Source organism: Carcharhinus amblyrhynchos, chromosome 1 (genome assembly GCF_965287045.1).
Source record: "Carcharhinus amblyrhynchos chromosome 1, sCarAmb.v2.hapA, whole genome shotgun sequence".
NCBI lineage: Eukaryota > Metazoa > Chordata > Chondrichthyes > Carcharhiniformes > Carcharhinidae > Carcharhinus > Carcharhinus amblyrhynchos.
Window position 1 is genome coordinate 8509390 of NC_137324.1, and position 25000 is coordinate 8534389.

The 25000-nt window shown below is 45.5% G+C and overlaps 1 protein-coding gene across 1 annotated transcript in view; it reads right to left on the reverse strand.

Moving 5' to 3' along the window:
• Positions 1–16573: 16573 nt before the first annotated feature.
• Positions 16574–25000, reverse strand: part of nagk (N-acetylglucosamine kinase) — a 30123-nt gene continuing 21696 nt past the window's right edge. The window contains exons 9-10 of the mRNA XM_080192865.1: positions 21930–22008; positions 16574–18849 (exon numbers count right to left, since the gene is read on the reverse strand). Coding sequence (XP_080048991.1) covers positions 18656–18849; positions 21930–22008 — 273 coding nt within the window. The 3' untranslated portion in view covers positions 16574–18655. The remainder of the gene's footprint in view (positions 18850–21929; positions 22009–25000) is intronic.

Genomic DNA, 25000 nt, shown 5'->3' on the forward strand with positions numbered 1-25000 from the left:
TGTTGCCCTTATTCTGCCTGGCCTTTCTGCGACTCTGCACTGGCTAGCTCTGTTGGAGTTGCGCCTTCCTCACTGCATTCAGGGCAGCTGGGGGTGAGCTGTAAACGCTGCCTTGTGCCACTCAATTTTAAAGAACAAACAAGAGCCGCCGCTTGAATGAATGAATGAATGAACCAGTTGAGCTTTTGGGAATGGGAACAGGTCTATCCTATAAATTATTTCATAGATCATCTTCATCTGCGGAGAGTAACTTGTCTCCTAACTCCGCAAAGCCTCCCATGATACAGATCAGGAGTGCGATGCAATATTTTATCCTTTTATTCAACAACACTCAAGAACCATCAAGGAAAAAGCAGCCTGCTAGATTGGCACCCCATCCACTACCTTTAACATTCTCTCTCTCTTCACCAGCGACACACAGTGGCAGCAGTTCATATCATCTATAAAATACAGCACAACAACTCGACAAGGCTCCTTCGACAGCACCTTCCAAACCAGTGACGTCTACCATCTGGCAGGACAAGAGCAGCAGATGCATTGGAGACACTGTCAGTTTCCCCTCCAAGTCCCACAGGATCCTAACTTGGAAATATATCACAATTCCTTCACTGTCACTGGGTCAAAATCCTGAAATTCCCCTCCTAATAGCACTGTGGGTATACCTACATCTCAGGGACCACAACAATTCAAGACGACTTTCTGAAGGACAGTTAGGGATGGGCAACAAGTGCTGGCCTTGCCAGCAATGCCCACGTCCCATGAATGAATATAAACAAAAACTCCATCTACCTGTCTTGGTTACATACATCTTAATATCTTTGCCAAATTAAATCCTGTTGATCTCAGATTTTTACATTTTTTTATTCACTCCCCAATCCCCAACCTCAACACATTTCTTGGAGGGAGCAAGTTCCAGATTTAAACCACCCTTTTTTTGAAGAAATTGTTCCTGTCAGCAATTCTGAATTTCCCATTTCTAATAAAACACAAGGTGATACCAGAACAAGTTTCATTTCTATCTCTTATTATTGCCCAGGTTATTTTATCATTTGGCATAACTTGCATACATCATCATCTCAATATCATAATATTGTTGCAGTGTTGGTCTCATGATGCGTGTGGATGTCCAGTGACCTCACTAAGGTCACCTGGTGACCTCTGCTCTTTTGTGATACAGGCCAACTGAAAACTGAAGTAATATTCTTATCCCCTCCTCTGGAAAAGTACACAGCGACATTAAAATACGGGGAATAATCAAATAGCAATTCTCTTGGGAGTAGGGTCGCTATAACCTTCTTGTTTTCAGGGCATTTTTGGAAGAGAGATATCATTCCCAGGAAAGGGGACACTTTTCCACTGCTTGATTCCAGTACCAGCAAAAGTATTTCTAAATTTGACCAGGGCACAAGCTAAGGTGCACAGTAGTCTCTGCTGTTTACTCCAACTATCTTCCCGAACCTCCCACCAACTGAGGGATGGAACCTGTGTCTAAATGGCACCTTTTACAATTTCAGGCTGTTTCACAGCCAATGAGGTATTTTTGGAATTTAGTCCAAGATTGGTGGAACAGCAAATTGTGCGGAGGGTGTGGAGAGTCTACAGAAGGATCTAGATAGGCTGGGCGAATGGGCCAGGAAATGGCAAATGGAATTTAATGTTGGCAAGTGCGAGGTGGTCCACTTTGGTAGGAATAATGGTAGGAAGGATTATTACTTACGTGGAGAAAAAGTGCAGCAGGCGACGGTGCAGAGGGACCTTGGGGTCCTTGTGCATGAGTCGCAAAAACCCAGCTTGCAGGTGCAGCAGGTGGTCAGGAAGGCGAATGGGATGCTGGCCTTCATAGCGAGGGGGATTGAATATAAAAGTAGGGAGGTCTTGCTGCGGCTGTATAGGGCATTGGTGAGGCCGCAGCTGGAGTACTGTGTGCAGTTTTGGGCGCCGTACTTATGCAAGGATATTTTGGCCTTGGAGGGAGTGCAGAGGAGGTTTACTAGGCTGATACCGGAGTTGAGGGGATTGAGCTATGAGGAGAGGCTGAATAAACTAGGCTTGTACTCGTTAGAGTTTAGAAGAATGAGGGGAGATCTCATTGAGATGTATAAGATGATGAATGGGATGGATAGGATAGAGGTGGAGAGACTCTTCCCGCTCAGAAAGGATAGTAGGACTAGGGGGCACAGCCTCAAGATAAAGGGGGGGCGGTTTAGAACGGAGTTGAGGAGGAACTTCTTCACTCAAAGGGTGGTGAATCTCTGGAATTCTCTGCCCGTTGAGGTGGTGGAGGCTACCTCACTAAATATTTTTGAGACGCGGGTTGATGGGTTTTTGATAAGAGAGGGGATTAAGGGTTATGGGGAGAGGGCGGGAATGTGGAACTGAGCCACGACAAATCAGCCATGATCTTATTGAATGGCGGAGCAGGCTCGAAGGGCTAGATCGCCTACTCCTGCTCCTATTTCTTATGTTCTTATGTTCCTGTAGTATTGGAGGGAATTTGTGAACAGCGCCATGCCACAATGAAGTAATGATTGGATCATCTGTTTTATTCACCCTAGCTATGACTGTAACACTACACTTTGCACCCTCTCCTTTCCTTCTCTATGAACAGTATGCTTCATCTGTATAGCATGCAAGAAACAATACTTTTCACTGTAATATGAATACATGTGACAATAATAAATCAAATCAAAATTATTGCCACTGCTTGATGGATAAATATTGACCAGGGCACTGAAAAGAGTGCCCTTCCCCCACCACAACCATACACTAACCCCTACTACCATCGCTCCCCATCGTTTATTTGAATAGCTCAAGGGGATCTCATACATCCATCAGAGAGAACAAATGAGGCCTTGGTCACCTGTAAGACGGCACCTCTGACAATGCAGCACTCCTTCACTACCCGACATTGCCAGTGTAGAACTTCTGCTTCTCACACAAACCATCCAATGAACTGAGGGACATGTTGCTCAAGCTGGGGAAATTACTTTGTGCCCTGAGCACTTCTGTAGAGACTGCAACAAACTTTGGACTGCTGCAGCCAAGAGATGAAAGGTCAACGGGTCTAACTCAGCGTACTAGCCATGGATTCCCAGAGCTGTAGCAGCACTTTAGCTTCATTAAGCCTGACCTTCTCCTCATGGAGCACCTAGTCAAATTTTACACTTCTATGCTTGCTTCCCAAACCTTTGACAGATTGTTACACTTGTCAATGAGCGTCTGGTCACAGTATCTATAGGTTTGCTGAACATTACCCTGGGAAGGCAGGTCTTTTGGGTTGTACTTTTAGATCTCGTGTGACTCGAGCACGCCTCAGACGATCTTTGCTCTTTCTCAACCTTGGCCAACACTGAACTATTGTTGGTCCATCACATCAGCTGTGCAGCCTACAGCCAATTGTGACATCACTTCCCCCTTCCCCTCCCCCTCCTTGGCTGAAAGATTAGTCAGCCCCATAAAGATTACTGGGCCATTTGGCTATCCAGGAGATTTTATACCATGAAGGACCATGTGTCAACTGTGGCTCAGTGGCAGAACTGGTGGGCTGTTGATCCAAATGCTTCTCCAGAGACTTTGGTACAATGTTTATGTTGGCATCTGTGGACTGCTGGAGGTGCTATCCTTCAAATGAAGTTTTTAAAGTTTATTAGTGTTACATAGTGAAGCAATGAAGTTACAGTGAAAATCCGCTAGTCACTACACTCAGGCGCCTGATCAGATAGACTGAGGGAGAATTTAGCGTTTGTTGCACAGACCTGGGGTTGTTTGGAGGTGTGGGGGGTGGGGGGGGGGGGGGGGGCGGCGGTCCGGTCCATCACTCAAACCAACCTCCCATCCATTGACTCTCTGTCTACACTTCTCGCTGCCTCGGCAAAGCAGCGAGCATAATTAAGGACCCCACGCACCCCAGCCATTCTCTCATCCACTTTCTTCCATTAGGAAAAAAACGCAAAAGTCTGAGGATACGTACCAACCAACTCAAGAACAGCTTCTTCCCTGCTCCTTTCAGACTTCTGAATCGACCTACCTTATTTAAGTTGAACTTTCTCTGCACCCTAGCTGAAAGATGTGCTGGTTAGGTGGATTGACCTGAACAGGCGCTGGACTGTGGCGGCCAGGGGAATTTCACAGTAATTTCATTGCACTGTTACTGTCAGCCTTGCTTGTGACAAATAAATAAACTTTAAAAAAAACCTTTGACTGTAACACTACATTCTGTACTCTCTCGTTTTCTTCTCTATGAACGGTATGCTTTGTCTGTGTAGCACGCAAGAAACAATACTTTTCACTGCATACTAATACATGTGATAATAATAAATCAAATCAAAACCTATGGCCTTGTCCGGCTCAGTTGCACAAATTAAGCCGTGCGCTAACAATGGGGATTTGTTGTCCGGTTAGAGTTTGTTCCTCATTACCTCAGGATTGAGGTGCTCCTTGATTTTTCCGACTGGGAGTTTGTATAGTTGCTGTCTCCGGCGTTCGTTCAAAGGTTTGTAATCATCCAAGTAAGTTGTGGGATAGGGATCCCTTTGGTCATCCTGAGCAGAATCCCAGAAACAGACAAGCAATTAGATTGATGGGAAAGCGACTATAATGGTTCAGCTAAACAGCAACTCCTCACAGGCACGGAAGGGTAAAAGGAGATTTGACGGCAATGTTCCACATCGTGAGGGTTGAGAGAGAGTAAGGAGAGGGGATCTGGTTCCAGTGGCTGATGGGTTAATTACCAGACAGCACAGATTCCAGACGAGTGACAGAAGCAAAGGCGACCTGATCGAAGTGTTCAAGGTTATGAGGGACACGGACAGAGTGGATAGGGAGAGGCTGTTCCCCTGACTTGAAGGGTCAGTTACGAGGGGAACACAAGTTGAAAGTGAGGGGTGGGAGGTTTTGGAGGGATTTGAGGAAAAACGTTTATACCCCAGAGGGTGGTGGCAGTCTGGAATGTGATGCCTAGGAGGTTGGTGGAGGTGGGATACCTCACATCCTTTAAAAAGTACCTGCATGAGTAGTTGGCACATCATAACACTCAGGGCTATGGGCCAAGTGCTGGCAAGTGGGATTAGGTGGGCAGGTCAGGACCTTTTATGTGTCGGTGCAGACTTGATGGGCCGAAGGGCCTCTTCTGCACTTTGGTATTCTCTGATTCTGTGATTTGAGTATAATGTTCTTAAATGAATGTAAAGTGCATTATATCCTTCTTCTAAGCTAGAATTCCCTGATAAGGGTGAAAGGAGAAAAGTTTAAAGGGAATATTAGGGGGGGCTTCTTCATGTAGAGAGTGGTGGGAGTGTGGAATAAGCTGCCAGATAAAGTGGTAAATGTGGGGTCACTTTTAACATTTAAGAAAAACTTGGACGGGTTCATGGATGAGAGGGGTGTGGAGGGATATGGTCCAAGTGCAGGTCAGTGGGACTAGGCAAAAAAATGGTTCGGCACAGACAAGAAGGGCCAAAAGGCCTGTTTCTGAGCTGTAATTTTCTATGGTTCTATAACAACACAATAACCTGCAGCGCAGGGGTGGCAGAGTGGTTAGCACTGCTGCTCCACAGCACCCTGGGGTTTAAGTCCAGCCTCGGGTCATTGTGCAGAGCCTGCACAAACATTCTCCCCGTGTCTGTGTGGGTTTCCTCCGGGTGCTCCGGTTTCCTCCCACAGTGCAAAGACACGCAGGTTAGGTGGATTATTCATGCTTAATTGACCCTTAGTGTCAGGGGGATTAGCTGGGTAAAAATGTGGGATAGGGCCTAGGTGGGATTGTTGATAGTGCAGGCTCGATGGGCCAAGTGGCCTCCTTCTGCACTGTAGGGATTCCTGATTCAATGATTCTATGTTAGCACTCTCACCTCTGAACCAGATAGTGGTGGAGAACAAGTCACGTACAAATATGTTATGCCTAGGGTGACACGCAAATGAGGGAGTGCTGCACTACTGGAGGTACCATCATTCAGATTAACTTGAGGCCTGTCAGGTGGATATAAGAAATCCCATGGCACTGTTTTGACAGAGACTGGGGGTGTTTCCCCCACACTCATGAGCTGGCTTTCTATGTCACAAGCACTTCCTGGTACAACTATAGCACAAGGGCCAGCAGACTGCCACCCAGGCCGTGCCACCCGAGTAGGGGGAGGGAGAGTAGGGCACAAAGTTGATCCAAGCTCATTTTTCCACCTTTATCCCTGAGTGGGGTGGGGTGGGGAGGGGTTAGGGGGCAGATACTACTTGATCTTGGATGGGGGAGGGAGGCTCGTAATGATGGCGAATACTTAAAAAGAGCTTACAGCACAGAGATAGGTCATTCCACACAACTGGGCAGCACAGCTGGGGTTAGCACTGCTGCCTCACAGGGACCCAGGTTCGATTCCCGGCTCGGGTCACTGTCTGTGTAGAGTTTGTACATTCTCCCCATGTCTGCGTGGGTTTCCTCCGGGTGCTCTGGTTTCCTCCCACAGTCCAAATATGTGCAGTTGAGGTAGATTGGCCAAGCTAAATTGCTCCTTAGTATCACAGGGGGCAAGCTAGGGTAAAGATGGGAATAGGGCCCTGGGTGGGACTGTGGTCAGTGCAGACGTGATGGGCCGAATGACCTCCTTCTACACCGTAGGGTTCTAACCAGTCTATACCTAGGTGTTTATACTCCACATGGGCCTTTGCCGCGGTCCCTGCCCACTATTTACTCTCCATTACCATCGGAATCGTCAAGTTGTCAGATTTCGGTTTGGCAGGTTCATCTTTGGCCAGTTTAGCAGCAGTCACAGAATATTTCTTATAATCGTGCATATACGTTGATTCTGGCTCCACATCCTTTATTCGAAAAACACAAACGTCATTGATTAATTAAATAGACAAATAAATAACTGGAAACCAATGAAAGAAGGGGTTGTTTTTGGCCCCCGTAGTAAATGGTGGGGCTGGGAGGAGCGTGGAATCGGTTGGTTCCTGTTCCGACAACACCGTCACACCAGCTAGTGCAGTCACGCGGGAGAATGTCATGTCTCATGGAAGTAATGCATGGATCTGAAAATGAGGTGCTGAGGGCAATTAAAGTGCCAACTGACCTGGATTTTATGAGATCCAACCTTACAGGGACTGTGTGGGTATCAGAACCCTGGCGGGTATAACAGAGAGGCCAGCAGGAGGCAGTCATGTCAGTGCTGAATTTGGCAGTCATTGGGTAAGGTGCCTTCACCAGGTGGCCATATCACATTGCAGCTGGGAGGAGGGAAGTCCCAGTGCCAGGGCATTGGGGTGGAGTTTCCATAGGGCTGTTTTCTCTGGCGCAGAGAAGGCTGAGGGGCCACCTGATTGAGGTGTTCAAGATTATGGCAGCAGATTTTGGGAGGCTTGGGGGGGGATTTGAGGCAAAACTTTTTTACTCAGAGGGTGGTGATGGTCTGGAATGCGCTGCCTGGGTGGAGGCAGGATGCCTCACATCCTTTAAACAGAACCTGGATGAGTACTTGGCATTGCATAACGTTCAAGGCTATGGGCCAAGTGTTAGCAAGTGGGATTAGGTGGGCAGGTCAGGGCCTTTCATGTGTCAGTGCAGACTTGATGACAGCACGGTGGCACAGTGGTAAGCACTGCTGCCTCACGACGCCAGGACCCCGGTTCGATTCCTGGCTTGGGTCACTGTCTGTGTGGAGTTTGCATGTTCTCCCTGGGTTTCCTCCGACTGCTCCAGTTTTCTCCTACAATTCAAAGATGTGTGGGTTAAGTAGATTGGCCATGCTAAATTGACCCTAGCGTCAGGAGGATTAGCAGGGTAAATGCATGGGGTTATGGAGATAGGGGCTGGGTGGGATGGTGGTCTGTGCATGCCTGATGGGCTGAATGGCCTCCTCCTGCACTGTAAGATTCTTTGATTCTATGGTCATCTCACAATGGCCCTTAACTTCTACACCACTGGTTCAATCCAGGGGAAGTCTCAAAATACCAGGTTAAAGTCCAACAGATTTATTTGGTAGCAAACGCCACTCGCTTTCAGAGCGCTACTCCTTCGTCAGGTAAGTTACTGGATTAATAGTCTAGTGATAATACCACTAGGCCATCGCCTCCCCTGTCGGCAGTTTATTGGCCAGAATAATGGGATGGTGTTGCAATAGAGGATCACTAGCGGCACCAACACTACCACCTTGGGCTCCCGGCTGCCACTTCTCATCTCTGCACAGAAAATCCCAGCCAAAATATCTAAAGCAGCATCGTAGAGTAGGCAACTCATTGTCCTCGAGATCATATGTGAGATTCAACCTGCTTAATCCCCAAGGAACACAGGGATATTAGAAGGCCATTCAGCCCTCCAAACCTCTTCCTTTCCTCTGATTTGGTACCAACTCCATGAAGCCACCACCCTTGTTTCATACACTAGTGACCCAGTATCGATGTCTTCTTCCCTTTGCATGCAGGCTTCACTCCTGAAAGCTCTGGCTCCAGTGTTTAGGCTGTGTCTTGAATTTTAGATTCACAAACTACTTTTGCTCCACCTACCCTCAATATAAGGACATAAGAACTAGGAGCAGGAGTAGGCCACCTCACCCCTCAAGCCTGCTCCGCCATTCAATAAGATCATGGCTGATCTTTTTGTGGACTCAGCTCCACTTCCCCACCCATTCACCATAACCCTTAAGTCCTTTACTGTTCAAAAATCTATCCTTGCCTTAAAAACATTCAATGAGGTAGCCTCAACTGCTTCACTGGGCAGGGAGTTCCAGATTCACAACCCTTCGTGTAAAGGAGTTCCTCCTCAACTCAGTCCTAAATCTGCTCCTCCTTATTTCGAGGCCGTGCCCCCCTAGTTCTAGTTTCACCCGCCAGTGGAAACAACTTCCCTGCTTCTATCTTATCTATTCTCTTCATAATCTTGTATGTTTCTAAAAGATCTCCTTTCATTCTTCCGAATTCCAAAATATCTTGAAAACCTTCAATCAAATACTTTTAAAATGTATTCTTTCATCGGATCTGATGCCACTGGCAAAGTCAGCGTTTGTTGCCCATCCCTAATAAGAACATAAGAACGTAAGATATATGAGCAGGAGTAGGCCATCTAGCCCCTCGAGCCTGCCCCACCATTCAATAAGATCATGGCTGATCTGATAGTGGTTTAGTTCCACTTATCCACCTGCTCCCCACAACCCTTAATCAGAAATCTATCTACCTGTGACTTAAATATATTTAACGAGGTAATTGCCCTTACCTGAATGACTTGCTAGGCTACTTCTTTTATTATTCATTTGTGGGCCATGGGCATCGCTGGCTGGCTACCATTTACAAAAACAAAACAACTATAATAATGTGTAGCCCTAAACAAATAGGTCTAAAATGTTCAGCCAGAACCAATGACCTACCAACCAGTCTTCCTTCTAACAATGCAGAGTCATAAAAGATGCCAAAGTAAAAATAAACAAATCCTATTTAAGCCACTTGAGGACCAATAAAAGGACTTCTCTGGTATAATTACTTCAAAATGATATTATGCAACAGATATCATCATAAAGCATCTCTCTGAGTTGATGTGTCTTAAAATCTCATCTTCTTAAACTGTATTCGGAGACCTACAAATGAGCATCAGAGTTGCACAAAAACATCAATGTGTGCAACTTATTGTGAAGAATCAGTTCATTGTGAATCCCTGTGATGAGAGTCAGGGATAAGAAATCTGAATTTTATTTTCAGTTAAAATAGAATGATTGTAGAATAAAATGATCCTTTTCAGCATTTGGAGCTATCAAAAAGTTTGGTACAGTGTAAATCTGCTCTGTCACGGCAATGTTGCACGGCCAGCATTTGTTGGCCATTCTAATTTGCCTTGGTAGGTAACAGTGAGCCACTTTCTTGAACCACTGTCGTCCATGTGACATGACTTTTCTGTAAAAGTTTGGTATAATTGAGTGGCAGATTGGTTAGTTCAGAGGGCAATTAAGAGTCAAGCATATTGTGTGTCTGGAAACCAGGTTAGAACAGTAGCTTTCCTTCCTTAAAGGAAAGAACCAGATGGGTTTTTGCAATAATCATTGTTAGTTTCATCGTCTTGTTATAATTCAGGTTAGAAACTCCAAAGTGTTTTATGAAGCCCACCTGATCATAAGTTTTGCACTTTTAATTTGGCTAGGGTAAGCATAAGATGCTTCAGTTCCAGAAAGTGGAACTGATCCACTTCAGATCAGCCATGATCTTACTGAATGGCGGGGCAGGCTCGAAGAGCTAGATGGCCTATTCCTGCTCCTATTTCTTATGTTCTTATTTATGCCCATCCCTCGTTGCCCATGGGCAATTGAGAGTCAACCACATTACTGTGGCTCTGGAGTCACATGTAGACCAGACCAGATAAGGATGGCAGATTTCCTTCCCTTTAGTAACATTAATTAGTGAACCAGATGGGTTTTTCTGACAATCGACAATGGTTTCACGTCATCAGTAGATTCTTAATTCCAATTTTTTTGGAATTCAAATACCACCATCTGCCATGGCGGGATTTGAACCCGGGTCCCCAGAATGTTAGCTACGTTTCTGGATTAATCGTCTCGCGATAATACCACTAGGCCATCACCTCCCCATTTCAGGGGACATCAAAAGTCAACCACATTGCTATGGGTCTGAAGTCAGAACAGACAAGGACATTTGTGAGATGGGTTTTTAACTTCAATTAATCAGGGTCACCATTTCTGAGTCTAACTTTAAATTCCAGATTTATTCATTGAATTTAAATTCCTACCAGCTACCATGGTGGGATCTGTACCCATGCCCTCAGAGCATTAACCTAGATTACTAGTCCAGTGACGTTACCACAACACCATCATCTCTCCTCAGGTTACTCCTTAATATTCTCCATTCCAGAGAATCTAACTGCAGCTTGTATAATCTCTCCTTGCCATTGGTAAATCTACACCAAACTCCCTCCAAGGCCAGCTACCTCCCTAAGGTTCTCATAGAACCAGGGGGATTTCCCACTGATCCACCAGCACAAAGGACAGCGGGAGAAACAGCAAGGAAGTTTATCCCTTCCACTTAAGCGGAAAGAAAGCATTCTTTCTGGTTTTATCATACCTTGGTATGTTTCCTGCTCTGCCCAAGACCTCAAGGAACTACAAAAGGTCTTGAATGTATCCCAATCCATCATGCAAACCAGCCTCCCGTCCATTGACTCTATCTACTCTTCCAACTACCTCGGAAAAGCAGCCAGCATAATTAAGGACCCCACACATCTTAAACATTCTCTCATCTATCTTCCGTCAGGAAAAAGATAGAACTGATGTACTAACTACTCAAGAACAGCTTCCTCCCTGCTGCCGTCAGACTCTTGAATGGACTTACCTCGCTTACCTTGAGGTGAGATCAGCTATGGAGAGAGGGTGGTGAGTCTGGGGCTGTTTTCCTTCGAGCAGAGAGGGCTGAGGGGGAACCTGATTGAGGTGTATAAAATTATGAAGGATATAGATAGTAGGGTAGATAGGAAGGAATTTTTCCCCTATAGGGGGATCAATAACCCGGGGCAGAGATTTAAGGGAAGGGGCAGGAAATTTAGAGAGGATTTGAGGAAAACCTTTTTCACCCAGAGGGTGGTGGGAATCTGGAACTCACTGCCTGAAAGGGTGGGAGAGGCAGCAACCCTCATAATATTTAAGAAGCATTTAGATGAACACTTGAAACATATGAGGCTTGAAACATACAAGGCATACAAGGCTGCAGACCAAGTGCTGGAAAATGGGATTAGAATAGATGATTGCCATGTGGGTCAAAGGGCCTCTTCCTGTGGTGCAGGACTTGGTGAATCTATAAGCAGAATGCTGTCAGTACCAGGTAAACCACATTTTCCCCCAAAGCCTGAACTCCACTTTTGGGAGAAAATTAGACTGAGTGAGAAAGAAGTCCCAGAGGAGTTTTTGTGTCTTACCATGGTGCCGACTAGGAAGTCTCAACTAGTTGGAGAGATTCAGAGGCTAGCCACAGAAGGAGAGAGAAAGAAAAACATAATTAAAATCGTATCATCACAAGGTGCAAAAGTGAAATTAAAATTCAAGACAATAGATTGTCAGCGATAGCAAATTCCACTCCTTTTCACTAGTGTGCAATGGGCACCACTGGCAAGTTTGGCATTTATTGCCCATCCCTAGTTTAGAATCAGAGAATAGAATAGATTCCCTCCAGTGCAGCAGGAGGCCATTCGGCCCATCCAGTCTCCACTGACTCTCCGAAACAGCATCTTAGCCAGGCCTACCTCGCAACATACCCCCAGAACTCCTCACATTTACCATGACTAACCCACCTAACCTACTCATCTTCAGACACCAAGGGGCAATTTAGTATGGCCAATCCACCTAACCGGCTTGGGTCATTGTCTGTGTGGAGTCTGCACATTCTTCTCATGTCTGCGTGGGTTTCCTCCAGGTGCTCTGGTTTTCTCCCACAGTCTAAAGATATGCCGGTTAGGTGGATTGACCGCTAAATTGTCCTGTGTCAAGGGGACTAGCTAGGGGTATGGGGATAGGGCCTGGGTCTAACTGTGGATGGTGCAGATGTGATGGGCTGAATGGCCTCCTTCTGTACTGTAGGATCCTGACCTGCACATCTTCAGACTGTGGAAGGAAACTGAAGTACCCGGAAGGGACCCATGCAGACATGGGGAGAATGTGCAAACTCCACATAGAGTTACCCAAGGCCAGAATTGAACCTGGGTCTCTGGCACTGTGAGGCAGCTGTGTTAACCACGGTGCTCTGGTTTAATGCTTGCGAGAGCCACCGATCTAGTCTGGAACTGGAGTCACATATAGATCTAACTAGCTAACGATGATGCGTTTACTTCCCCTAAGAGCATCAGCGATTGGACTTTTGTGGCATTGTCCCAGCTTCACAGTCACTTTACTAACACTGGGTTTGTACTTAAATTGCCCTGGTGGAAGTTGAACTTATTCTGATTGGATACTAGTCCTATTATAACTATACAGTTCTGGTCACCCTATTATAGAAAGGCAACCACATTTTTAGTTCTTTATTCTTTCATGGGATGTAAGGTTTGCTGGCTAGGCCAGCATTTGTTGGCCACCCCCAACTGTCCTTGAATGCAATGGCTTGCTAGGACATTTCAGAGGGTCAACCACATTGCTGTGCTCTGGAGTCACATGTAGGCCAGACCAGGTAAGGACAGCAGATTTCCCTCCCTAAAGGACACTAGTGAACTAGATGGGTTTACATCAATTGATGATAATTTCACGGTCCCTATTACTGAGACTGATTTTTTTCAATGCCAGATTTATTCACTAAAGTCAAATTTGACCAGAGCATCAGCTTGGGGTCCAATCACATTACCATCATCTCCCCACTACACTAATACTCACTTACACTAACGTGCCCCCATTCTGTGTACAGTTCTGGTCACCCAATTATAACTATACAGTTTTGGTCACCCTATTTTAGAAAGGATATTATTAAACTAGAATGAGTGAAGATTTACTAAGATGCTACCGGGACTTGATGGATCGACTGGGACTCTTTTCCGTTGAGCGTAGGAGGCTGAGGGTGATCTTACAGAGGTCTATAAAATAATAAGTACAGATCAGCTAGATGTTCAATATCTTTTCCCAAAGGTAGGGGTCTAAAACTAGAGGGCATAGGTTTAAGGTGAGAGGGGAGACATACAAAAGAGTCTAGAAGAGTAATTTTTTCACAGTGAGTGTCTGCAACAAGCTGCCAGAGGCAGTAGTGGGTACAGTTTTGTCTTTTAAAAAGCTTTCAGTTACATGGGTAAGATGGGTATAGAGGGATATGGGCCAAATGCGGGCAATTGGGGCTAGCTTTGTGGTTAAAAAAAAGGGCGGCATGGACAAGTTGGGCCAAAGGGTCTGTTTCCATGCTGTAAACCTCTGTGACTCTAATTCAGATATTATCTTGCCGACGCTCATAAAACCCTGACAGCTGGCTGATGATGATGTGCCTTTAATGGAGTCACACAGAGCAGATCCAATCAGATTCTGGGTGTCCTCATTAGCAAACTTAACCATGTTAATTGGAACAGTTTCACTTTAATATTTCTCTGCTTGAAGGATAAGGGTGCTTGTGACCTTTGAATTACTCAACATCCTGACTTGGAACTGCATCGCTGTTCCCTCACCATTACGAGGTCAACCTCCTTGAACTCCCCACCTACAAGAACTTTGGGACTGCCATCATCGCATGGACTGCAGAAAGATCCACCCCACCACCACCTCCTCCTCAAGAGGTAACTGGGGATGGGCAACAATTTCCAGCTTTGCCACCTCTTCCAGAATGATTTTCCTTTTAAAACATCATGGGGTCAAACAAATAAAGGCAAAATACCACGGATAAATTCAGCATCTGTGGAGAGAGAATAGAGCCAACATTTCCAGTCTGGATGACCCTTCGTCAGAGCTATGGATCAAAGTTAGTCCCAGGCATTTCTCCGGAGTTCATTAATTACCTCCTTTTAAATTGTCCTCACAACTTTGTGATTCTCTTAGTCCTCCTCCTTCAAAGATTTACAATATGTTTTCTTCCAAACAGTATCATGAGTCTTTGAGTGTTTATGTGCATTTGAGCGTGTGTTTGGAGATGAACTGTGCTGTTACATTTTATGTTACAAGAAGAAATTTAGTTAATTCATTATGATGTCAATGCCAACTCCTGTGACATCATTCCTCACAGCAATTTTGTTTGACTAATTTTCACCACTCTGAGGGCTGCCATTTCTGGCTGGGGCTGAATTCCAGACACCACCTGTTCCATGCCTAGATGGGCATTCATTATGTATGAAGGCCAAGGAAATTTGGCATGTCAGCTACAACTCTCAGCAACTTGTACCAGAGACAGCATTCTTTCTGGTTGCATCACAGCTTGGTATGGTTCCTGCTCTGCCCAAGACCGCAAGAAACTACAAAGGGTTGTGAACGTAGTCCAGTCCATCACGCAAACCAACCTCCCATCCATTGACTGTCTACACTTCCCGCTGTGTTGGAAAAACAGCTAGCATAATCAAGGACCCCACACAGCCCGGACGTACTCTCTTCCACCTTTCAAATACGTGCAGGGGGCTCAGATTGCCCCTTAGTGTCCCACAATGTGTAGTTTAGAGGGATTAGCAGGGTAAATATGTAGAGTGACAGAGATAGGACCTGATTGGGATTGTTGCCGGTGCATGCTCAATGGACCAAATGGCCTCCTTCTGCACCATAGGGATTCTATGATTCTTGTGACAACAACAAATCAAATCAAAAAGAAATTTCTCATCTCATTAAAGGGTATAAAGTAGGAATGCATTACTGAGAACTGCATACGTGCAACAGGAACAGTTATCACAGGACACTTTTTAAAGGGCATTTTCAGGAGAAAAAGTGAGGAATTGCATGGGATGTTGCCAGTTGATGGGTAATTGTAGTGGTTTGGCATTGTTTTAAGAAGCTGGGATGGTAAAATTAATTGTCATATAGAAAATAGGAGCAGGCCATTTGGCCTTTCACATCTGGTCCACCATTCATTTTGATCATCCCAGCTTCCTCCCTCCTCCCCCCTCCCCCCATCCACTGACTCCCCTTTCGTCTGCAAATGCTGTTTTTGATTTATTATTATCACAAGTATTAGCATAGAGTGAAAAGTACTGTCTCTTGCACACTATACAAAGCATACCATCTATAGAGAATGTAGTATTACAGTCATAGCTACAGCGTAGAGAAAGATCAGCTTAATGCGAGGTAGGTCTATTTAAAAGTCTGACAGCAGCAGGGAAGAAGCTGTTCTTGAGTTGGTTGGTACGTGATCTCAGGCTTTTGTATCTTTGTCCCGATGGAAGAAAACGGAAGAGAGAATGTCTGGGGTGCGTGGGGTCCTTAATTATGCTGGCTGCTTTTCTGAGGCAGTGGGAAGTGTTGGAGGTTTACCAATCTCTGGTGAAGAAATCTGCCCTTGTCCTGTGATCTCTGGTTCTGAACACTCCAACCATTAGGAACATCATCCCCGCATCTACCCTCTAGTCATGTTAGAATTTTATACATTTCTATGAGATATCTCCTCATTCTTCTAAACTCCAGTGAATATAATCCAAATTAACTCGATCTGTCCCCACACATCAGTACCACCATATGATAAACCTTCACTGCATTCCCTCTATAGCAAGAACATCTTTCTTCAGATAAGGAGACCAAAACTGCACACAATATTCCAGGTGTGGCCTCACCAAGGCCCTGTATAATTGCAGCAGATGATGTGGAGATGCCGGCGTTGGACTGGGGTAAACAGAGTAAGAAGTCTCACAACACCAGGTTAACGTCCAACAGGTTAAAGTCCAACCGGTCTCTGCCCCTTATGAAGGGGTAGCGCTCCGAAAGCTAGAGGCTTGTGCTACCAAATAAACCTGTTGGACTTTAACCTGGTGTTGAGACTCCTTACTGTAATTGCAGCAGGACACCCCTGCTCCTGTACTCAAATCCTCTCACTATGAGGGCTAAAGCGGGAAGAAGAGTGGTGTAGGTTCACTAGAATGAACAAAGAGCAAAACAGCCTGGGAAACAGGCCCTTCGGCCCAACGAGCCCGTGCCGCCATTTTAACATTGAGTCCCCAGTGCTGCGGGTATTGGGGAGATTGAATGAAGGCTGAAAAATCCCCAGGGCCTATTAATCTCCATCCCAAAGTAAAGAACTAGTATTGGAAATACTCAGCAGGTCTGGCAGCATCTGTGGAGAGAAGCAGAGTTAACGTTTCAAGTCCAATATGGTGCTTCCTCAGAATGGAAGGGAGATGGGTTTTATGTTTGTGAAAGGCTGAAAAGAGAGGCAAACAAAAGGGGAGGTCTGAGATATGGGTAAAGGGTGCGCGAGATTAAATAGCAAAGATATCCTGAAACAAAAGGCAAAGGGACTGGTAGTTGTTGTAGTGAAGCATTGTCCAGAGTGAGTGCCAACGGGAGAATGAAGGACAGCTTGGTATGAAAGCAAAAACAAAAAAAGATAGACTAGCGCTTTGCAAATACAAAATCGAAATGGAGGACAGAGTTCATGTTTTGAACTCAACGTTGAGGCTGTAAAGTGCCCAATCGGAAGATAAGGTGCTGTTCTTCAAGCTTGCCTCTTGCTCTGACAGATTCCCAGAACAAAGAGAAGGTTGGGCAGTTGGGCACATGGTATAGTCCAATAGTTTACCTATCGATACTCTTAATGGTTCTGCCATTTACTGTATATTTCCTATCTGTATTAGACCTTCGAAATGCATTACCTCACATTTGTCTGGATTAAACTCCATCTGCCATCTCTCCGACCAAGCCTCCAACTGATCTACATCCTGCTGTATTCTCTGATGGTCCTCATTGCTATCCGCAAATCCACCAAACTTTGTGTCGTCTGCAAACTTACTAATCAAACCAGTTACATTTTTCTCCAAATCATTTATATATATTACAAAAAGCACCCTCTGCAACCCAATGCTATCTCTTGGGATTAGGCCCCACCTGTATAAATCCCCTGAGAGACTCTGTGGTGCAGAGCACCGTAAATTCATTCAACTTAGCTCGCCCCAAAAAACAGGTGGGAAAAGCCTGTAACACTGCAACAGGTTAAGGACAGAAATGTGAGTGAGAGCTAGATAGTGAACGAAAATGGCCAGCAACTGGAAGGTCAGTGTCATGTGTAGTCACTGAGTGAACGTGTTATGCAAAGCAGGCACTCAGTTTGCATTTGTCTCAATGTAAAAGAGATTGCATTGTGAGCAGTGAATTCAGTTGCTAATAGTTACAGGGAAACATACCAATCAGACCAAACCATCCACATTAACCATAAACTTGGGTCATCAGCTAATGTTTCACTCAACTCCTGTTTAACTCCCTGACACTTCTCTTTGATTAGATGCAGTGTTGGAACAGTGAGGAGAGCCTGAAACTTGTGCTTTGACCACTTGGCATCTGAGAGAACTGTACACGGGTCGGCCCCCTTCTGCCAACCCCCAATCCTCTAACCTCCTCTTTCCCAAGGCAAGCATCAAGAAACAATCGAGGATCGAGATACTGGGTGAATGAGTCGCAGGATTTGAACAAGCTAACATCCTCCCAGAGCCAGAGGTCGGGGCAGGACGAGGATGGATGGGGGTGGGGAGAGGGGGCTGGGAATAGTCAGGGAAGGGTTGCGATTGGGCTGTCTGGAGGGAGGGAGGGGGTTGGGGGAACATTGCGGGTATCCCTGGCTGGCCTGCAAATGGGAGGCAGTTCTGTTGCTTTCAGCCTCCTGGGTGTGAATAGGACCTCTGCATTGCACTGAGTGTGGGAGATCCTAGTGTGAACTCACCCTGAAAAAAAACCAACACGAATTACTCCAGTTTTCCCGCACCTTTCGACACTTAGAACTTTTTTGGGCAAATTCCACCCTCCCTTAGGGAAAGCTAGAGCGACTGTCCATCCAAGTAGGAGAGAAAGACTTGAGATGCACCAGTCAGTGTACCATCCTCAGTGAGATTGTTCAGTAATGTCATTGAATACAAAGCGTCTCTGATTAGGAAACAAGTGTAATACAACTTGAATTAACTGATTGTCTTTTTCATGGAAAATATACAAAACTGTTCAATTAATAAAAAAAGCATTTTGAATCCTCTCTGAGTTAAAAGACTTTGACCTCATTGGCCACAGTTTGACAACACTGTTGTCAAAACAATCTATAAGTGTCTCTAGGGACTGAAGCAATGTTCAAAGAAGATGTCTATATTGTCCGCATAGTTCATTGGTAAATCGTAACCAACGTGTCTGGCGCCAAGTTTGGACGCACCCAGCGCAGAGGAGCGTTTCAGTTTCATCAGGGTCACTTTCTTCAGATCCCTTCCCATTGGCTTTTGTTTGGCTTCCTGCAAAACTTCCACAAATCCTAAGAGAAAAGGAAGAACTTGCATTTGTAACAACCTCAAAGCATCCGCAGTAAGGAGGAGGAGGGGAAATCTCAGAAACCTATAAATTCCAACAGGACTGGACAGGGGAGATGCAGGAAGGATGTTCCCGATAGCAGGGGTGTTCAAGACTAGGACGGGGTCACAGTCTGAGGGTACAGGGTAGATCTTTAGCGCAGAGATGAGGGGAAATTTCTTCACCCAGAGAGTAGTGAGCCTGAGGAATTCACCACCACACAAAATAGTTGAAGTCAAAAAATTGTATGTTTCCAAGTAAGAGGTCTCACAACACCAGGTTAAAGTCCAACAGATTTGTTTGGAATCACGAGCTTTCAGAGCACTGCCCCTTCATTAGGATGAAGGAGGAGCAGCAGCAGTCCAAAAGCTCATGCTGCTAAATAAACCTGTTGGGCTTTAATCTGGTGTTGCGAGACTTCTAACTGTGCCCACCCCAGTCCAACACCAGCATATCCACATCATGTTTTCAAGGTGGAATTAAACATAGCACTTGGGGCAAGGGGATCAAAGGATATGGGGGGGGGGCGGGAAGGGAGAAGGGAGAAGGCACGGTCAGCCTATTGAGTTGGGTGATCAACCAAGATCAATGAATGGCAGGGCAGATTTGATGGGCAGAATGACCTCCTCTTTCTCTCGTTTCTGTAAATTATGTTTACATTTTACCAATTTGTGCAGAGCAAGATTCCATAAGAACATTAAAAAAAGAGCAGACCACACAGCCCATCGAGACTGCTCCATCATCCAATAGGATGATGGTTGATCTTGGGTTCTAACTCCATCTTTCTACTTACTCCCCATATCCCATAATTCTGAGACACCTAGAATCTGTCTATCCCGTCCTTAAACATGTTCAAGATGGAGCATCCACAACTCTCGGGGGTAGGGAATTCCACAACCCTGAGTGAAGTAATTTCTCCACATCTCGATCCTAAATAATCAGCCCCTCACCCCAAGACCGTGCCCGTGTTTTAGATTCCGTGACCAGTGGAAACAATCTCCGCCCAATTAAACTCCTTCAGAATTTTGTAGGTTTCAATGAGGTCGCCTCTATATTCTTCTGAATTCCACAGCATATAAACACAATTCACTCAACTCCTCATATTGGGATAACCTCTTCATTCCAGGGACTATTGAGTTATAAGGCGAGGCTGGATAGACTGGGACTTTTTCCCTGGAGCGTAGGAGCCTGAGGGGCAATCTTATAGAGGTTGATGAAATAAGGAGGGGCACAGATCAGTTAGAGCGCATAGGCTTAAGGTGAGAGGTAGGATACACAAAAGGGTCCAGAGGAGCAAATTTTTTTCCCCAGAGGGTGGTGAGCATCTGGAATGAGCTGCCAAAGATAACAGTAGAGGTGGATACAATTTTGTCTTTTAAAAAGCGTTTAGACAGTTACGCGGATAAGATGGGTATAGAGGGATATGGACCAAATGCAGACAATTGGGACTAGCTTAGTGGTTTAAAAAAAAGGGCAGTGTGGACAAGTTGGGCTGACTGGCCTGTTTCCATGCTGTACACCTCTATAACTATGACCAATTTAGTTATTGCTGTACCCCCACCGATAGGGCATTCCACAAACACAGATGCAATGACAATCTGGTGACATTAGTTGGCCATGACACTGCATAGGTGCTATCCTTCCTTTGTAGGTCCATCTGATAGGTCCTGGGTTTAATATCTCATCTGAGAAACTCCCAAAAACAATAACATTTGCTTTGGAGAGGGAGAGATTTATTAACATAGTACCAGGGATGAGGAATTTCAATCATGTGGTGACTGAGGGGGAGTGGAATTGGTCACTTTCCAGTAGCAAAGCTCAAGGCAAGATTTTTAAAGTTTATTAGTGTCACAGGTAGGCTTGCAATGAAGTTACTGTGAAAATCCCCTCATCGCTTCTTTGGGTACACTGAGGGAGAATTTAGCATGGCCAACGCACCCTAACCAGCACATCTTTCAGACCGTGGGAGGAAACTGGAGCACTGGAGGAAACCCACGCAGGCACGGGGAGAATGTGCAGAATCTGCACAGAGAGTAACCCAAGCTGAGGATCGAACTGAGAGAAAGCAGTGCTAATCACTGTGCTGCCCTATCGCGCTGCACTTATATCCCTATTTATAACTGCAAATGCTTGTTGGTTTTTTTTAAAAAATTTGTCCAGGTGGTGTTCAAAATAACAAACATCAAAATAAAATAAGGAGGAGTTTTGGTACTGTAAACACAGAGAAACTGTTCCCCTCATGAGGCCACAGATTTAAGGTAATTGGCAAAAGACAATCATAGTCATACAGTGCTGTAAAGGCTCTTTGGCCCATCGAATCTGCTCCAACAAAAATCTACCACTAAAGGCGCACTAGCCTTTTAAGATTTTTTTTTAAAGCAGCGATGAACTGGAACGTACAGACACAGATTCAACTTTCAAAAAGGAATTGGATAAAAACTTGACAAGAGAAATTTGGCAGCGCTGTGGGGTAAGATCAAGAGAGTGGAGCTAATCCAGCACAGAGCTAATGGGCTGAATGGCTTTTTTCTGTTCTCTACATCTAATGTTTCAAATCTAGTAGCTCTTTCTCAGACTGAGCCAGCATAGGCAGAATGGCATTCTTCTGAGTGACAAGATTTTTCTACGATCAAAAGGTGACACAGTGGTTAGTGCTGCTACCTCACAGCTCCAGGGACCCGGGTTCGATTCCCACTTGGGTCACTGTCTGTGTGGAGTTTGCACGTCTTTCTCCCCCGTGTCTGAGTGGGTTTCCTCTGGGTGCTCCGGTTTCCTCCATGGTAAATTACCCCCTTAATGTCAGGGGGATTAGCAGAATAAATATGGGGGGGGCCATTAGGGGGATAGGGCATGGGTGGGATTGTTGTCAGTACAGGATCGATGGGCCAAATGGCCTCCTTCTGCACTGTAGGGAATCTATGATATCAGCTGATGAGGCAGACTACGTGGACTGCACTGGGGATTCCTGTCAATCTCATAACCGCGCTCTTATGCTACACGTAAATCATTCCAGGTCCTCTCCTGCGGACCCACATTGCAACTTACCATCCTTCAGCAGGTTCCAGCTGTTCCACACGGATCCCACGCAGACGATAGTCAGACCCAGCTCCCCCTCATGCAGTTTCTGGAACAGAAAGAGCAGTTAAACCTGCACCCAAATCTTCCCAGGGAAACAGAGTCAGCTCCAACTAACATCCGCCACGGAGGAGGAGGGTGATGGCCTAATGGTATTATCACTAGGCTATTAATCCAGAAACTCAGTTAATGTTCTGGGGTCCTGGGTTCAAATCCTGCCACGGCAGATAGCGGAATTGGAAGGATCAAAAGTCACACAAGTTTAAAAATCACACAAGCTGCAAGCTGAATCTCAGTCACACAGGGAAAGCAATGTGCAAATGGCAGGTTTTGATTAAAAGAAAGTCCCATAAGGGTCAAGGACTATCTAACTGAATGATGTGCAGCTACAGTTCATATCTGCCCATTAGAACAAGGAACAATGGAAAGGGAGCTTGAGATACCATTTGGTCAGATATAACTATCATTTCTTGACAATATAACATGCACAAGTTTTAATTGGACATTATAATACACCTCTGTGTGCATGATGCAACCTGAACTATGATTAGATAAAGATAACTCCTTTACTGGTAAATGCTAGTTACTTGTAATCGAAGCTAAGGCTTTAATTGCTTTTGTATTTCTGAACTTTTCACTCCGAATGGGGTTTCATAGCTATAGTTTAATAAATCATCTTGAAACCACTGTTACTTTGGCTACTTGAATGATCGTTGAATGACGGTGCATATGGACCTGGGGGTACTTGTGCATGAATTGCAAAAACCCAGTCTGCAGGTGCAGCAGGTGATCAAGAAGGCGAATGGGATAGAATATAAAAGTAGGGAGGTCTTGCTGCAACTGTACAGGGCACTGGTGAGGCCACAGCTGGAGTACTGTGTGCAGTTTTGGTCGTCGCACTTGCGGAAGGATATATTGGCCTTGGAGGGAGTGCAGAGGAGGTTCACTAGGCTGATACCGGAGATGAGGGGGTTAGCCTACGAAGAGAGACTGAATAGACTGGGTCTGTACTTGTTGGAGTTTAGAAGGATGAGGAGGGATCTTATAGAGACGTATAAGATAACGAAAGGGATGGATAGGGTAGAGGTAGAGAAATTCTTCCTGCTTAGAAAGGACAGCAGGACTAGAGGGCACAGCCTCAAGATAAGGGGGTGGGGGGGGGGGGGGGGGGGGAGCAGTTTAGATCAGAGTTGAGGAGGAACTTCTTCACTCAAAGGGTGGTGAATCTCTGGAATTCTCTGCCCGCTGAAGCGGTGGAGGCTACCTCACTGAATATACTTAAGTCACGGGTAGATAGGTTTCTGATAGACAGGGGAATTAAGGGTTATGGGGAGAAAGTGGAACTGATTCACTTCAGATCAGCCATGATCTTATTGAATGGCAGGGCAGGCTCGAAGGGCTACTCCTGCTCCTATTTCTTATGTTTCTTTGTTGTATTTAAAAACTGTCGTAACAGCCCCTAACACAATTCAATGAAAATATCTGGAATTAAGAATCTACTGATGACCATAAAACCATTGTTGATTGTCAGAAAAACACGAATGCCCTTTAGGGAAGGAAATCTGCCGTCCTTACCTGGTCTGGCCCACATGTGACTCCAGGGCCACAGCAATGGGGTTGACTCTCAACTGCCCTCTGAAATGTCCTAGTAAGCCACTCAGTTGTATCATTCACTAACTGCAGTGTTTCAAAAAGGCAGCTCACCACTATTTTCTCGAGGGCAACTAGGGATGGGCAATAAGTGCTGGCCAGCCAGCAACACCCATGTAGAATGAATAAAAAAAACAAGACATCAGTTAGACCTCAGCTAGAACACTGTGTACAGTTCTGGCTGTCAGACTATGGGAAAGATGTGAATACATTGGAGAGAGTGCAGAAGAGGTTTACAAGTATGGTCCCGGAGATGAGAAACTTCAGTTATGAGGGTAGATTGGAGTGGTTGGAACTGTTCTCCTTGGAGTGAAGAAGGTGGAGAGGAGATTTGACAAGGTGCTGCACCAAAGACTACTACATAAGAATTAAGGGTTATGGTGAGCAGGTGGGTAAGCGGAGCTGAGTCCGTAAGAAGATCAGCCATGATCTTATTGAATGGCAGAGCAGGCTCGAGGGGCCAGATGGCCTACTCCTGCTCCAAGTTTTTATGTTCTTACTTGGTAGAGATGTTCAAAATCATGAGGGGGCTGCACAGAGTAGATAGTGAGAAACTTTTCCTACTCGTAAAAAGATCAAGAATGAGGGGGCACAGAGTTGAAGTGATCTGCAGAAGAAGCAATTGAGATGTGAGAAAAAATTTTTTTCACACAGCGAGTGGCTGGGGTCTGGAATGCATTGTGGGGGAGGCAGGTTCAATCAGGATATTCAAGTGAACAGAGACATTGTGCAGGGGCATGGGGAAAAGGCTGGGAAATGGCACTAAGTCATGATGCTTATTCGGAGAGCTGGTGCAGACATGATGGGCCAAATGGCCTCCTTCTGCACCATAACTATTGAGAGATCCTGAGTGGAGCTCCTGACCTATTTGCTCCATCACTCATACCGCTTACATCCACCTCTGCAACATCTCCTTGTCTGCTCCCCTGCCTCAACTCACCTTGTTATGTTATTAGCCCTTCATTTTCCCAATGCTCTCACAGCTGACCTCCCACCCTGCACAGCTTGTAAGCCTGTGCTTACAAGAACATAAGAAATAGGAGCAGGAGTAGGCCATCTAGCCCTTCGAGCCTGCCCCGCCATTCAATAAGATCATGGCTGATCTGTCGTGGCTCAGTTCCACATTCCCGCCCTCTCCCCATAACCCTTAATCCCCTCGCTTATCAAAAACCCATCAACCCGCGTCTTAAAAATATTTAGCGAGGCAGCCTCCACCACTTCAACGGGCAGAGAATTCCAGAGATTTACCACCCTTTGAGTGAAGAAGTTCCTCCTCAACTCCGTTCTAAACCGCGCCCCCCTTTATCTTGAGGCTGTGCCCCCTAGTCCTACTGTCCTTTCTGAGCAGGAAGAGTCTCTCCACCTCTATCCTATACATCCCCTTCATCATC